The sequence below is a fragment of the Aulostomus chinensis genome, chromosome 14 (genome assembly GCF_037954235.1).
Source record: "Aulostomus chinensis isolate RoL2024-O1b breed Wild chromosome 14, RoL_Achi_v1.0, whole genome shotgun sequence".
In the NCBI taxonomy this organism is placed as follows: domain Eukaryota; kingdom Metazoa; phylum Chordata; class Actinopteri; order Syngnathiformes; family Aulostomidae; genus Aulostomus; species Aulostomus chinensis.
Window position 1 is genome coordinate 5,117,773 of NC_141333.1, and position 16,161 is coordinate 5,133,933.

The window sequence follows — 16,161 nt, forward strand, 5'->3', positions numbered from 1 at the left end:
CATTCAAGCTTTTGCTCATTGCCGCCAGGTAAATGTCTCTGCATCCCATGGTATACAGAATTAGTGGTGACATTCCCACGCTGCCGGGCGGATGCATACTGAGCATGCTCGATGGGAAGAGCGTGCACACTGGAGACTTGTGCCAGCTGACACAGCTATTTCCAGTTAGCTAACGTGAATGTGGATAAATAATTTAATCACGTGTCTCTAGACTTCCCAACATGTTATCAGACTAAATGGATCCAATTCTGACAGAAAAATGAATCTTTTCCCCAGGGTTGGTCGACTCTCCAAAGAGTTTATTCACCGTTTTTACAGCCTTAAATGTACCGATGGCGGAGCCTGCGATGCACGTGCTGACAGCTGTCGGTGCAGTAGTGTCACTGTCAGAGGAGGGAAACTAAGTCCCGTGCTGTTGCTCATATGAACAAAGCTTTTAAAACATTTTCAATTATTATATACTAGTCGTTGGATGTTTTGATCTCTTTTGGTTTGCTTTTCTCTCGTCATGTATGCATTTATTAATATTTTCTGTCCATGTCATTTTCATGAGTAAGTAAGTCAGTAAGTAAGTAAGAAAGACTTTATGTAGCACCTTTCATACAAGAAATGCAGTTCAAAGTGCTTTACATAAAATCAATAAAAAAAACAAGCAGCAAGAGCAAAATGCATAGCGTAGGACATTAATCAACATCATATCAGAAGCTTTTATTCAAATTTCTACAATTTAAGTTGAGAAAACGGACCCATTTTTTTTTTGTATTGATTTTGGATTTTATTCCATGGGATGAATATGCAAAGTTTAGGAAGAAGTAAGACGTCTATCTTGCTGAAGCCTCAAGTAGGCTGCTTCAGTGGCCCGTGAATAACTGTGGTTCACCCTGGGACCAGTTTCACTGGAACTCTCCACAGTCTTATTACATCACCATATAGGCACATTCAGGGAGGATGTTGGGATGGAACAAAAATAGGAAGCCTGCGCTGAAAATGTACCAACAGGGCTGCCGAGTGAAACAGAATGTGCAAGACAAGAATTCTAGATTAATTTATTGGTCTCAATGTTAAGGTAATTGTAGGCAGTCAATCTGCGAGTGGTGCAGGCGTAGTAAAATTTGAATTTCATCATATCTGTGAAGAAACGTGGCCACTGATTACATAGATGATTTCAACTTCCATTGTTACTTAATAAATCTCTCATATTGCTTTAGTAATAAGTACTTTTATACTTCATGCCTGTAAAGCATGAGAGGGAGAGAGAGAGACAGACAGACAGAGGGAGAGAGAGGGAGAGACAGAGAGAGCGTGATACAAAGATAGAGAACAGAAAGGGAAAAGAGAGAGATGAACACACGTGTGTGTGAGAAGTCCCTTACGGCAGAGGATCCCCTGCTCTTTCATATCTCACCAAGCGTGACTAATGCTTGGTTTTACTCTCTCACACACACACACACACACACACACACACACACACACACACACACACACACACACACACACACACACACACACACTAACATGCACTGAATCTGCTCCGAATCTAGTCACGTTTCTCTGGATACGCAAGACTGGCTGACACACTAACACATGCAGCCACAGTGTGCACGCGTGTCTTTCTGTGTGTGTGTTACGGCGTGCACACGTATGTGTTTTCCAGGCTATCTGGAGGCACAGTCATGATTAAGGATGGTTGGCTCAAGATGAGTGCAAATACATGGTCTGCAATGTAAAAATAGACATATTCGGTGTCTGTGTCCATTCATCCAATTTTTTTTTCAGATGTGTTCCAGTTCTTGTGTCATCTAAAAATAAAACACTAAATGTAGGATTATGGCTGAGGTTGTGTGTGTGTGTGTGTCCGTCCGTCCGTCCGTCCGTGTGTGTGTGTGTGTGTGTGTGTGTGTGTGTGTGTGAGAGAGAGAGAGAGAAAGAGTGCAGAGGGCAGAGGGCAGGAGCAGCAGTGTTATGACAACATTGTGTGCCAGGGTCTCTTCAGGGTCTTAGAGGCTGCCAGCTCAACCTCCGCTTTCAGGATTAATTCAAGGCATTTCTGACTAATTAGCCAGTTGACAGTGAATGAAAGGATCAGAGTGAGGGGTGAGGAGGGAGTGAAATGTGCTGAAGGTCATGAGTTGGGTTCACATCAGTTCAGACTGTCAGAGGAGTATTTCCTCTCAATCCCAGCAGGAGACGTGGAGGGAGAAAACTCACTGCCATGTCTGTTTGAGTTCGCAAGAATTAGCTGACCCTGTTCTCCAGAGTGAAGCATCCGCCGCTGACTCTCTGCCCCCAAACACAGTTTCTGGAAGAGCGTTTGCATTTTGTTGCTGACTGAGTCTCAGTCGTCTCCAGTGCAGGGTCACATGTAATACTTTATTCTTGGGTTAAGTCTGTACCGGTGCGTTGCTTAAGCGGTTGTTAAAACACGAGAGTAAATGAATCGTGAATTGATTGTGTAAACGGTGGTAAAGTTTTATTTTGTTGTGTGTGTGTGTGTGTGTGTGTGTGTGTGTGTGTGTGTTTTACATACTTATGGAGTGATATTGAATAATACACCACAATAGAAATACCAATAAGAGTCCAGGCCTGAGCGCAAGCTGTTCTATTGCCTCTCATGGGAAGGACATTTAATTAAGACTGTTGGCTCTGTAGTTACTGATATGGAGACACTGAGGGAGCTGAATGATGAATCACACCCATATATGGAGACGCGTGGTCGTTTATGATGTTTTAGTGCATTTTATGGACTTAACACTCATTACCTGTAAACCTGCCCTTAACCCTGCCGCTGCATGCTCTGTGCAATAAATCAACAATATTATCCAAAAAAAAAACCAACCCAATATGTGATAAAGTGCAGAATATAAACAGGAAGAGCTGCAATTATCTGATGAAGGTAAAATTTGCACAAATTACTAAATAAAGCATCGTGGTGCTACAGCGATGCCTTGACCTTCAAATCATACTCTACACACATAAGGGAATATATTAATTTGGTGCAGAACCCAGCAAAATGAAATGCAAAAATTATTATTTCATGAATATATATGATTTTATTGCTCATGCAGCCATTGTTTGGAATAGTTATTTTCACGCTATTATATTTAATCAATCTACACTCTATACAGTTGAAAGAGAAAGGCCACCACAACATTCGAGGGTCAGTGATGGTCCTCACATGTTCACCTGACAACGGTCTGCATATTCAGCGATTTCAGGGTGTAGAACATGTGTGCATGTTATATATAATTTGTAAGGGAAATAATGTTCAAGTTGGAACTGTTCGTCTCATCTCAAGAGGTGGCAGTGAGTCAGTGTAGAGCAGAAGAGCTGCGTCTGTACTGCAGGGCTTTGCCTGTACTGGACTTCCTCAGCCGGTGGGGCAGCGGGACAGTACATGAGTGTGTGTGTCTCATGCTGTAGACGGGTGAAGACCAACCCCCCTTGTGAAGAGACCGATTTGAGCTGCAGTAATCTCATTGTCTCAGTCACTACTTAGAGATTATAATGGCGAAGAGTGTGTTTCTATCTTTATAGCAATCAAAGTGCTTTACAGTGTTGCACCACTCACTCATTCACTGACACACTGATGGTGGAAGCTGCCTTACAATCAGCAGTGAGTGTCTTGCTCAAGGACACTTGCGCTAAGATAATTAGCGATTCCTTTTTTTCCTCCAATTTGGTTGGAGACCCCAGCTCTCACCTCATACAGCATACGCAGATGAAAAAAAAAAATGCAAAAAGTGCAAAAGCTGAAATTTTTAAATTCAGGACTTTTGCTCAGATAATGACAGCTAATACATTTTAAATGTGTGCTATTTGATTTTCAGTCAACGAATGGCATGTTCTCTTAACTGTCCTCCCATCTGAGCTACTCTCTCTGACCACACTCCCACCTGCACAGCCCTCCATCACCAGTCTTCAGCCTAACCTCACGCTACTTCTAACCCCTTTACCCTAAACATGATGGTTGCACAATGCGATTGTGAGAACAGCTTTTCCTTTGAAACTACTGCAGGAACACACACGCACGCACACACACACACACACACACAGAGGGATTCAGTCAGTCCCCGTGACTAGCTAGAGAGTGAGCGGGTCAAAAGGTCAAAAGTCATATTAATTGGACTTCCTGTGAGACTGTCTGGCTCACTGCAGGGGGCCAAAACTATCTGGTCTCTTAGCTGCAGGCTGTGTCTGATGCTTGTGTGAGTTTAGCCTTGATTATTGTATTCTCTCCTCTCTATAGAATGACTCACTCAACCAGCACCTCCAGTTCACTAACTCTGCAGTCAGAATCTGACCTGCTGTCGGACCCTTGAGCCTGCCACCCTGCACTAATACATGGGGTTAAGACCATTATCCTGACAGGAGTGAAAAGCTGTAAAACCTCTCCAATTAGCATCTTCCTTCCCAGGAACTTTACATCAGGACTTAATCTGGATTCAACTAAAACACTGGAGAAGTTGTAGTCATTGTTTGTCAAATGCAGGGAATTAAAGGTATTTCTCTGTTAGCTTTATATATTATTAATTCACTACCAGACAGTGTGTTTATTTATGATATTTTATGCCAGTTTCCATTTTCCATTTATTGGAATAGCAAAATGATCACAAATTGGATTCATATCCTGACTTTGGGGCACTTTGTTGTGCAAAAATGAGGGGGGGGGGTGCACTCAGCACATAAAAGACATTTAAATGTTTGATAAAAACACTGTTAAAGAATGCATCAAACCTGTGTCAGCAGCAGTAAACAATATTTAAGACTATGTTCCTCTCTTCTCTAACCTTAACCAAGAAGCTGAAATCAACAAACAATTATAACAACAATAACAACAATAGCCGCTTTTGCAGAAAATGTTGAAAAATAAAGTCAGTAAATTTCATTGAACATTATGCAGATAGGGTGATATAGCCCAAATCAACGTGTCCTGATTATGGTCACATCAGGGATTAGAAATGTAATCAGGCAGCTTTGCAACATGAGGTAACCTCTTCAACTTCAATACACCGACCATAGAGACAAGCTGTCCTCTTGAACCTTGAAACCGCCGCGGCTAAAACAACAGGAACAAACAAAACGAGAACCGTCCATCCATCCAGAGAGAGATTTGCAGCCAATACAAAGAAATGATCAGACTAAAGACCAGGCCAAATATCAACATTCATGTACTGGTTCAGTTCAACATTTATTATGTTCTTTTGATATTTCCGTTCTTGTATTATGATGTACAGCAGAAATCCTCTGTTGAGAAAAATTGAATTTCCCCGTAATTGCGTTAAGCTTTAATTCAGCGATGTTCACATGCAGATGGCAGCCAGATAGTCTTGCAGGCGAGCGCCTTAAATCCTTTAAATGAGCTTTAGTTTTCACACAGGGCACATTCTCGCTTTCATTTAACCTTTGGTTAAGTCAAGCCGTGAGTGCAATACATGAATTACACTAAATGAATGACTACTTAGGGGATTTGTTGTATGGATGCACTGTATTAGCAAGGTGGTGGTGGTGAGGTGAAATTACACCGTTATCTTTGTGCTGATATCATCAGAAAATCCACTCGTCATTTGTCTCCAAGCATGAAACCCAGCCCCAGCTCATCTGCTTCTCTTTATCTATACCCCCTCCTCATGATTGATGCATTAATACAAAACTGTAATTAGAGTTGGATTTACTTTCATATGCGAGTGTTTTTAGAGTGTGTCGTCCTCTCAGATGCTCAGGTTGATACCAACACATGTAGCCGCAAAGCCAAACATTCAAACCTGGATTTCCTGTCCTTCCTCTGCAGATTTCAATGTCCTCTGGCCAGTACAGCAGGAAAAAAAGCTTCTTCTTTTTTCTAAAAGAGGGGGAGATGTCATGAAGGTTGCATTTGAAAAGAGAGTGATGAAGAGAAGAAATAGTGAGATTCAGTGCCAAAGAGGCGTCATGAGGACAATGAGAAAGAAACAGTTATCCCCAACAGGAGGGATTGTCTCTTGCTCACTGTCCTTACTCAGTTTTGATACTTATTATGCCTGAAAACGTCTGTTTGTAGTCCGCAGTGTGTGTATTTGTGTGTGTGTGTATTTGTGTGTGTGTTTATACATTCTCATATGTACAATGCAGAAGGCTCAGGAAACAATTACCACCACGCTGAGCGTACACCTGGACTGCCCCATGAGATTGCACACACAAACTGCACCACAGAAGCACGTCATTACACATGACTACGCACAAACACACACACACACACATAGATGCAATCTCTCGTTATTGCCTTGAGCTTCACTAACGCTCTCTTTTATTTCAGCTTGACTAAATCTCTTCCTCTGCACTTGTCTTTAAAATAATCTGTCTTCTTCTTTGTCTTTTTTTTCCTGCTTCCTTATTAAACTTCCCAATCCCAACTATCTCCTCTCTCACCTCATTATTTCCTTCCCTGTCTTTCTTTCTTTTTTGCTTGCATGCTTCCTCTTGTGCCTCCCAACTGTAGAAGTATCGATATCAAGAAGAAGAAGGGGCATCACCAGGTGCCCCAAAACTCCACCATCACCCCTGCCATCATCACCCAATGGGAGTAGCCAGAGAGATGATTGAAGGAGGGACCCTGGGAAGGGAGGGGAGGGAGCGAGGGACCTGGAGGAGAGAGGGAGGGGGTACCGGGACCATGGAGAGAGAAAGGGAACGGTCTCTGGGTAGGGATGGATCGCTTGGTCGCCATGGTGACCTGCGAGGGGCGGAGCTGGTTCAAGTGGCAGAGCGGCAGCTGTCTGAGATTCAGCACGTTCATGGATACGTCACCCACACACACATCACACCTGCTCAGGTAACTAACTGGCTTCGGCTCCTTGTCTGTGCCTCCAACGACTTTGTCCTCAAACACACACATGCGCACAAACACACACACACACACACACACACACACACACACACACACACACACACACACACACACACACACACACATACATATTGTTCATGATGCTATTGACCATTCTGTCTGTCAATGGATTTGCAGAAGCAGCTGTGTGTTTGGGGCCATATCAAGTCATCTGTGTCATACCTGCATGAAAATTATGGCAATGAATGACATTTGGTTACAATGTCAACTGATCATAATTGAAGCCATTATTTGCAGAGATGATTCTATGAAGGGTAAAAAAAAAAAAAGGCTATTTTTTATCCTAATGTTACCAGAAAAATATAGCCACTTTTTTTGGTCTTGTTCAGACTGCCACTCCCAAATCTCTTATTTTATATCCGGATTGTTTTTCGACTTCTGCAGATGCGAGTCAGTCTGGATGCTCCGGACATTCAAATAGGATCTCAAAGAGTCTCTTGCATCACACGCAACCTGTTTTTTTAACTGGCCGCCATAAACAAGTGTCCTGAGCGTTGACTCTGGGTCCTAGAGGGCCACAAAGCTGAAGTATTGGCCTGCCACCTATTGGAGGATTACCTGTTCCCACCAGTCACTACATTGCAGATGGCACCATAGCTGTCATCGCACACTGAAGGCTGCACATGTGACTCAGGAAGCATCGCTCCTCAGGGAGGCAGAGGGGTGGAGCTTGGTGAATTGGCAACAAAAAACAGTCAATATTGGTACAAAACAAATATATGGCACAAAACCAGTTTGTCTGGTTCGAGGAAGTCCTGCACTGCAACTTGAGAGTACAAATTTTTGAAAGGTGAGATGATGGAGCTCCGGTCCTCATTCTTTCACGTAGGAAGGCAATGTTGCCTGCATGCACAGTTACTGATGCCAACATTGTTACCAGCGCAACCCATATAGATAAGCTGGCAATGTCTGGATACAACAAATCCAATCTCATCTCTTGCAAATAACAGTGCAGAAAGAAAAAGTTCTGTTTTGAGCAACAAATCAGATTTGCCTGCAGTCTGAACAAGTCTATGAGAGAGCATGTTCCAGTCTCAGTTCCTTCGGCCTGTGATAAATGTTGCCTGTGTTTTGTTCAGTGGCTCTATGTTTTTCCAGGAAATGAAATGTGACATGAAGTCAAAATGAGGGGGTCATGGTGGATGGTGAGAGTACAAAGCAAAGGATTTTGACACAGGAGAGTTCAGGTGATTAGGTTTGGGCTGAAAATCTCCAAAACCGAATTGTGCCTGTTTCCTGTTGTCCTTTAAAAACATGGAGATACAATGTGCTCCTGATGCTTGTTTGGTAACGTCTTCGGTTCATTCAGACATCTTTAACTGTCTCAGGTGGGCAACTTGCCGTTCCAGGTGGGAGAAGCAGCTCCTTGTTAAGTGCAAATACAAGAGAGGAGGAACATTTTCATTCCAGGTCTTCTTTTGAAAGTACTTAGAAGTCAAAGAAACTGGCCTACATTTCCTTCCATGCACATAAACTTACTTTGTACCAGGAGAATACTTTCACTGGACCGGCATGCAGGGATTCAGTTGAATGCCTGCCCCATTTTCCTTTTTTTTTTTTTTTTTTTTTAGTAATGAGGCCCATTACTATCTCCATTCTGCACCCAGTCTGTGTCTTTCTGGCTGCCCTTTTCTTGATCCCTTTCTTTTTCCTCTCTATCTCTTTCACACACTCATAAGCGCACAGCGTAGACTGGTAATCTTTTTCTTTTGGTTGATTGGGCCGTGTCTGCAGATTAGCGATTACATCACCACTCACACAGCTCCTACCACATACGCACACATTTATAGAAACTCACATATGTGATATATATCTGTAGCATGCACCTGCTGGTTTCCCTGCTGGATGTGCAGAGTTTTCTCCACGTAAAAACGAAACGCAGAATTCAAAATGCCTCGTCATATTTCATCTTAAGTTGATGTTTCCTGCTCTGCTGTTCATCTAATTGCAACTGCATTTGGGTTCCTTTTTGTCTTGAATCCAAAAGGGCAGTCCTGTAAAATTACATTACACAATGTAAACCAAGAAAAGAAAATGACTTGATGACCTTGAGCTACACAAGTCAGTGATCAAAGGTTGTTAGCTTATGCTCAGTATCAAGCTGTAAGCCACTACAGGCTTTGTAGTGATTCTAAAATGTCATCATCCAATATAGAAAAAGATATAAAATGGCAAAACATCTCACTTCTTGACCTCGTCTCTATCAATCTGCGTCACCCCCGCCAACATAGCAGACATTTTAAATTCCATCACAAGTGATTGTCTTTGTATTTGTTAAATCGACCCCTGTGTTGGCACGAGCAGTGTGTGTTTATTAGGTGATCGGGTGACATGCTGCAGGCAGTCAGAGTAGATGTTTGTGTTTGTGTGTGTGTGTGTGTGTGTGTGTGTGTGTGTGTGTGTGTGTGTGTGTGTGTGTGTGTGTGTGTGTGTGTGTGATTTCTACACCGTCACTGTGCTTGTCAGTCATCTCAACATCAAAGTTTGTCTGCAGGAGAAGCTTCAGATCAAACTGCAGCACTTCATGTCATGTTGTGGTTCAGGAATTCTTGGTTTGTGGCTCCACCTTGTGGCTGGATAGCACCCTCCCATTTTACCAGTTTCCACTGGTAAACTACAGGAAATCAAATTATGTGTGTGTGTGTTTGTTGAAGTGATGGTGAAACTGTAACATTACAATCAATCTATGAACCAGACTTTATATTAAGAGACCTCCATATAAAAGATATATCTACCTTTTAGGCTGTTGTCCTAATCTAATACGTTAATAAATGTTTTCAAAACCGCACAAAAAGTGAATTAATCTCTTCCTTCATTAGATTTCCACCTGTCATCATTCAGTCACGTATCACACCATCATTGATTAATCTGCTGACTGTTTTCAAATTCAAACTGTCATAAATTAGATTTCAAGAAAATCTGAAAAATGGTCTGAAATGCAAATGTTCTTCATTTTCTGCCATAAATGACCAAAAAAAAAAAAAAAAAAAAGCAGCACATCCTATTTATGAGTCTGGAACCAGCAAATGTGTGATATTTTTGCTCGAGAAAGGTTGTAATGATGAATCTGTTTTCAAAATAGCATCGATGAGCGATCAGTTAATCGATGAAGTGTTGCAGCTCCACATCACACCTCTACCTCTTCAACATCTTCATCTCTCTTGCATGTTGCTGTTGGACTACTTGGACATTCAGGTTATTTTAAGAGCTCCTCCTGCCCAAATTGTGTGTGTCTGTGTGTGTTTGACCACAGGTGCTTGATCTGGCTTGCTTCTGTATGACAGATGGGCCTGCCATCTTGTTCTCCCCACGTACATGTTCCCTTCTCGCTCTCACTTCTCTCTCTGCACACGCTCACACAGACACCGAACACACTCTTGTTTTTCCCCTGTAATTCCTTTTAAGTGCACATTTGTGTTATTGCTTCATCGTATAAATAATCTATACAATATATCACAGTTGTGCTATGATGTAACATATTCATATATTTTACGAGAAGATACTGAAGACTGTTCTGTCCCTTCATCTGTTGGTTCTAGTAGATAATAATGAGGAGAACCTGCAAATAACTGATCTGGGTACATGTTTCCTCTGTGTTCCTTTACTTCACTAATTGGAACTAAGGAAATATATCCTAGGTAACCGCTGCAGTGATCAGGGCTTAATCTTCCAGAGTGTGTAGAGAGTTGCATGATGCTGAGCTGTGTCTGTACATCGTAGGTAGAATCTCCTGAGTCTCCATTTGATGAGGAGGCGTGGCCTCAGCCAGAGGGAGAGAGGACGAATGAAGTCCATGCCCCGCCTTTCTCTTCCCTCTATTCCCAAAGCCATGCCTACTATCAGGTAATCTCACCTCTGAGCCCGTCGCATGACTTCACTTGAAACTGAATAATTTCTTGTCCACGTTTCCTAAAAAGTTGGTTTCTTCTGTGTGATTTTAAGGAATTTTGAGCATGCATTCTTTTTTATGATTTGTTTGTTGTGTCTTGTTTTTTAAGACATTTTTATGCAGGCAGACCAGATCTGAATGGAAATTGTTGCTGACAAATTGGGTGATTTACAGACATGGTGAAATATGACCTCGGTGAAGGCGCTGTCATGTATGAGAGCGGGAGCTGCAGGCTCTCTGTGACTCACGCTAACATGCTGACAAGAGTGTCTGACATGGAAGTTTCTGACTTTTTGCACCGTGCACGTGGTCTGACGTGGTTGTGATGTCGAGGTTTACACAGGGAATAAATGTGTGTGGTCCTCAGAAACTCAAAGCTTCAAAATGTCATAAATTCCTTCACTGTATCCGTATAAAGAATATTCATCCTCGAGAGAGTGAGTGGTACAAGATGTAGTTGCAGTTTTTAACCTGCAAGGGGCAGCAGAGGCTAGAGCTAAGCTCTTAAATGTGTGTGGCGCATTCATGTCAAAACCCCTGGCAACAAAATCCATCAAACTGTTTAGTTACAAGCATGATGCTGGATATTGTCGGCGTAAGACGACTGATCAGGCTCAGTTTTATTTGTCTTGACAAACGTTTTGAATTTTGTTGGAATGGGAATGCTACCTGTACTGCTCTACTATAAGGAACTTTTTTATACAACATCAACAAAATATATATCTACTGCATAGACCAGGTCAGCTGTGCAGCACGCAAACAGACACATGGAGGCCACACGGAAACCTTAGTGGCTCTTAGTCATTTAGCTAATGCCGATAATTAGGAAGGAAGGGAAGAGGGAGAGGGGTTGAGGGAGTGGCAATAGATGGGATAAAGAGAGAATTACAGGCAGACAGACAGAGACATTAGGCAGATTTGTTGCTGGATGTTAATCAACTGTCAGTCAGCCAAATCACTCCCCTCCCCCTCTAATGTGTCTCTGCTGCTGGTGCAGCAAATAGAAATCAGGAGTCAGGAGGACCGCCGTGGACTGGACTGACGTAGTGATTTCTTCAAGGGCCACCAGGCTGAATGCAATCAGACTAGCTGCACATCTACATACTCCCACCTCCTCCTTTTAAAGATCCCCTGTGATTGTGAGGGTCTTAAACAAGAGGCCGCCTTTGGACTCCTTGATCCACCAGTGTGGTGAGAGTTAATTCCAGTGTGATATAGTATTTAAAGCACAGCATGCACACAGCTTGACCTTGGGGGTTTTATAGACATTATTTACCCATCCATCCATCCATTTTCTGTACCGCTTCTCCGTTAAGGGTTGTTGGGGGGCTGGAGCCTATCCCAGCTGGGCGGAAGGCGGGATTCACCCTGGATGGGTCGCCACTCCGTCGCAGGGCCATCAGGAGCAATTAGGGGACCAGTGTCTTGATAAAGGGTACTTGGATATGGTCACCAGGGGAAGTGAGGATCGAACCGGCAACCCTTCAGTTGCTAGACGGCCACTCTACCTCCGAGCCTTGCCGCCACTAGCCTTGCCGCCTCTAGCCTGTGTTTGTTTATGCATTAATAGTTCCTGTTGTCACCCATTTGACTTTCTTGGTATTCAGCCATCATTTATTGGCTCTGGGGATCAGGACAGGTGTCACATGAAAAGATGATCCATTTGTCAAACGCCACTGCGTTTTAGCATGTCCCCCCCCCCCCCCCCCAGTATTTTACAATACAGCATAAATGAGTACGCCCTCCATTAAACCTAACAAATCAATCCATTTATCTTCACAAATCTGACATATCCCTCGTTTCTGTAACATGTAATGTTCCCACAACTGTCATTTATATGCTGCCAAGGATATATGTATGTGATAAAATGCCTTGTTGCAAGTTCCTTCAAAGTAACACTTAATTATTTATATTATTCACGGTCCTAGTTGAGAGCAGTTGTGTTTGACAGTTTTAGGTTGTGCTTGAGTCATTGAATCACAAATGTAACGATAACAACAATAGGCGAGAGTATGATCCTGAGAGTTACATATTTTATTGCACTGAAAATGCTAAGGTAATAGAGGAATTCCACAAAGAAATTGAAATGTCAAGGTTGTTGCTCTAAGCTGTAAGTATTAAAAATGAATAGAACAGATTTTATTGTCTGGTCAAGGCAATAAAATGGTCTTTCGTCTCCCAGCTAAGTATTAAACATATAAACATGTCTACAAGACGCAGCCCATTAAAGTAAAGTTTGTACACGATTCAACAATCATCCCTATGGTGTACAACCCTTATGGAGTACTTCAGTGCTTTCTAGTGTTGCCCTTGGGGGGAGAAACTCAAACCCTCGGTGGAGGGTGTGTGTTCAGTCATTGGTGATTGACAGGGTCTTCCTGTGTACAGCTGTGCAGTAAAAGGTCGACCTATGATCTCCCCTGCTGTCTGGACAATTTTGCTTGGTTTTGTTTATGGCAGTTAGGTGCCCATACCAGAGAGATATGATATAAACAAGAAGGCTCTCTCACAGCGCCCTGAACAGAGGTAGCCTTCGCGGTTGTCGTCCACAAAATCCAGATTCTTGGTTAGCTGAGGGTTCATCATCTTCACTGTCCCCTTTAGGATTTTTCAACAGCAAAGGGAACGTTTGCATGTTCCTGGGTGATGCATGCGTGTAACTCCGGCATACCCAGCTACCAAATTTGAGGATTTAACGTGAATAACACCACTGTACTTACCTCTGAACTTCTCTCTCTCCCTCTCTGCACATCTGATTCCTCTGGAGAACCAAACAAACATTGTAAATAACCAAAACATAAACTTGTGTTACTTATCTAGTCGATGCTCCCCAATTACGTTCCTGCTAATGGCCTCATAAATGAAGCTCATATTAATCTAAAAGCAGACGGTCTGAAGTGTCTTTACCCCTGCAGGAGCTCCTGCAGCGCTAGTTCCTCCATATTCTCTGTTTTGCCAACTGTTTACCTTCACCCAGCGGCTATTTTTCATCAACCAGTGACTATAACATTATTGTTGCTCTGGCTGCACAAAGATCCAACAAACTGCACCGTTCATGACTGTGAATTCACCACAATAAAAATATTTTAGACGTGACAAACAATAAAATTGAATGTGGTAATGATTGTGTTAGCCTGTGTTGTACAGGCTAATTAGCCTCTTCCGATGCACAAAGTACAGCCAGGTTCATTTAATCTTTCCTCTTTTCTGGCTGTCATTTTACCAGGCATATTCCCTGAACTTTACTGTAGGTTTGTTGTGTGCGACGTTCTCAATCAGTCACATGTCACAGGCTTATGGGAATGGAAGTTTCAGCTGGAGCGCATTATAGCATCATTCTTACGCACTGTATTCTGAAAGATCTGTCAACTCATTCCCATTTGATGCCGTGCCAGTCAAGCTGACTGTTCACGACAGGCCACAGTGACCCTCGGGCCACCTAGAAATGCCCATGCCGTTTGCAGATATTTCTGCGCGAGTATCGTTCATAATTTGTGTGCTTCTCTGTTCCAATATACTGAATCTATGTTCACCAAAGACTTTCTTTCTGAGTGGCCTGATGAGCGAATGACACATCATGAAACTCTTTGGCAATGTTAGCGATACAGGTTATTAGTAGCAGGTCGTCACTGGTACTTTTCCCCTCTGTGTTGCAGTGGTAACCTTTTTTTCTTGGGATTTTTTTGGGTGCTGAGGAGACGGTGCTTCATTGATGGCATGAATTTGGAAAATCTTGAGAGACAAATTTCTTATCCTTTCTTACCCTTTTGCGTCATGTTGGTAGTCACTCACTCCTCTGCATGATGACAATCTTTAACAGTCCTGCATGGCCAAGTATGTCACCCTATATTGAACACCTGCTGGAAGTTTTGAAGAGACAAATTGAATAACACTCCCCATCAAACATCAAGACACTCGAGGTCATCCAGGAGTGAAAGAAGATCGACGGGCCAATATGTCACCAACTTGTAAGCTCGATGAGAACAAGGGTCAGTGCAGGTCTTACTCGTAGGGGAGGACATAAAAAACACTAGAATATACTGAGTGAAGGATGAGCTCACCCTTGCAACCTTAGATTTAAGCAAAGTTGTTTCACTTATTCCTGATTGATAATGATGTCACAGAGACGCATATATAAGAGGGAGTGCACTAATTCATCCTGTGTACTTTATGTCTCTTGTTCTATTTCCTCAGTATTTACCAGGGGAGCTTGACATAGCTCTTCAAAATGGCCCTTACCAGAATCTGAAAGGGATCTAATGGAAGGGCTGGGGAGGAGCCAAAATGGTTAGAAACCACTGAATAGACCACAGTATAGATTTGCGTGGCGTCTGGATTACACTACCTCTACCTGTAACAATGCCCTTTTGTGGCTGTTGACAATATAAAAAGCTAATAATTACATTTCTATTGTGAGCCATGTAAGAGATAATGGAAGGGCTCAAACAATATGGCAGAGTATTACGTTTTTAGTTTGACTACATGATTTGAAATGAGCTTGTTTTTGCACAATAGGATTTGAGACTGAAATCCAAGTGAAATTATGGTTATACATAAAAGTCACTGGTGACTGCGCCAACAAGGTCAAACCATCCGTTGTTTTTCTGCCCTGGGAACCAAAATAGGTTGAGGCTCAGTCCGTGGCAGGCCAACAGGAAACCGCGAGAACAAGCAAATTATTGTCTTAAAAAAGTCAATTATCTACCTCCTGGCCTACTTTAGAAGATGTAAGGGCAAAGTTGGCTCTCTCAGCGGTAGGCCATTAAACATGCATGATGTGTGCTTTTATTTAATTGGTCCTGAAATATTAATAGAGCTGGCATTCACTGCCTGACATTTGACTGGAGAGTGAGAGAGGGAATACGTGAAAGAGGCACATGAAGGAGGGGTTAGTTATGATATGCCAAGTGTGACATTGAACGGTCAGCTGACGTGTTTGGATTGTACTTTAAGTTATGGAAGCAGACAGACTGATTGTAGATGTTGACTGGCAGATGCTAACGGCTCCAGTTATAGTTGCAGTGGTCACCGTGTTCGCATGGCACCTGACGTGATTTAGGTGGGTATCTGTTGCAGTGGTTCCCAAACTTTTTGAAAGTCCTGTGCCCCGTATCTCTCCACAGATGATGCTCACGCCGCTATAATTAATCCTGGCTCAGTCAGACGTGGTACTGGAAGCCCTGGAACAGATGGTTTTAACAGTCAGGACTCTTCAGTTGATGTACTGCGTCCAGTGACAGTTTGTGCTGCTCCCATGAGCATGAGGCGAACTCATTTCAAACATTTTGAGAGGATACTACAAATTTTGTGGCACAGGTACCCCCATACCCCAGTTTGGGAATCACGGGTCTATTTTACCTGATTGCAGCCAGTGTGAGAGGCTCAGGTT

The 16,161-nt window shown here is 42.7% G+C and overlaps 1 protein-coding gene across 4 annotated transcripts in view; it reads left to right on the forward strand.

The window, feature by feature from the left end:
* Positions 1 to 16,161, forward strand: part of LOC147249514 (discs large homolog 1-like protein) — a 94,531-nt gene that overhangs the window by 19,938 nt on the left and 58,432 nt on the right. For 2 of the 4 annotated variants that reach the window (XM_086224948.1, XM_086224943.1), the window contains exons 5-6: positions 6,476 to 6,808; positions 10,604 to 10,726. The exons of 1 other annotated variant lie outside the window; for it this stretch is intronic. In XM_086224948.1, coding sequence (XP_086081074.1) covers positions 6,476 to 6,808; positions 10,604 to 10,726 — 456 coding nt within the window. The remainder of the gene's footprint in view (positions 1 to 6,475; positions 6,809 to 10,603; positions 10,727 to 16,161) is intronic. One more of the 4 variants, XM_086224944.1, reaches the window with a different exon arrangement.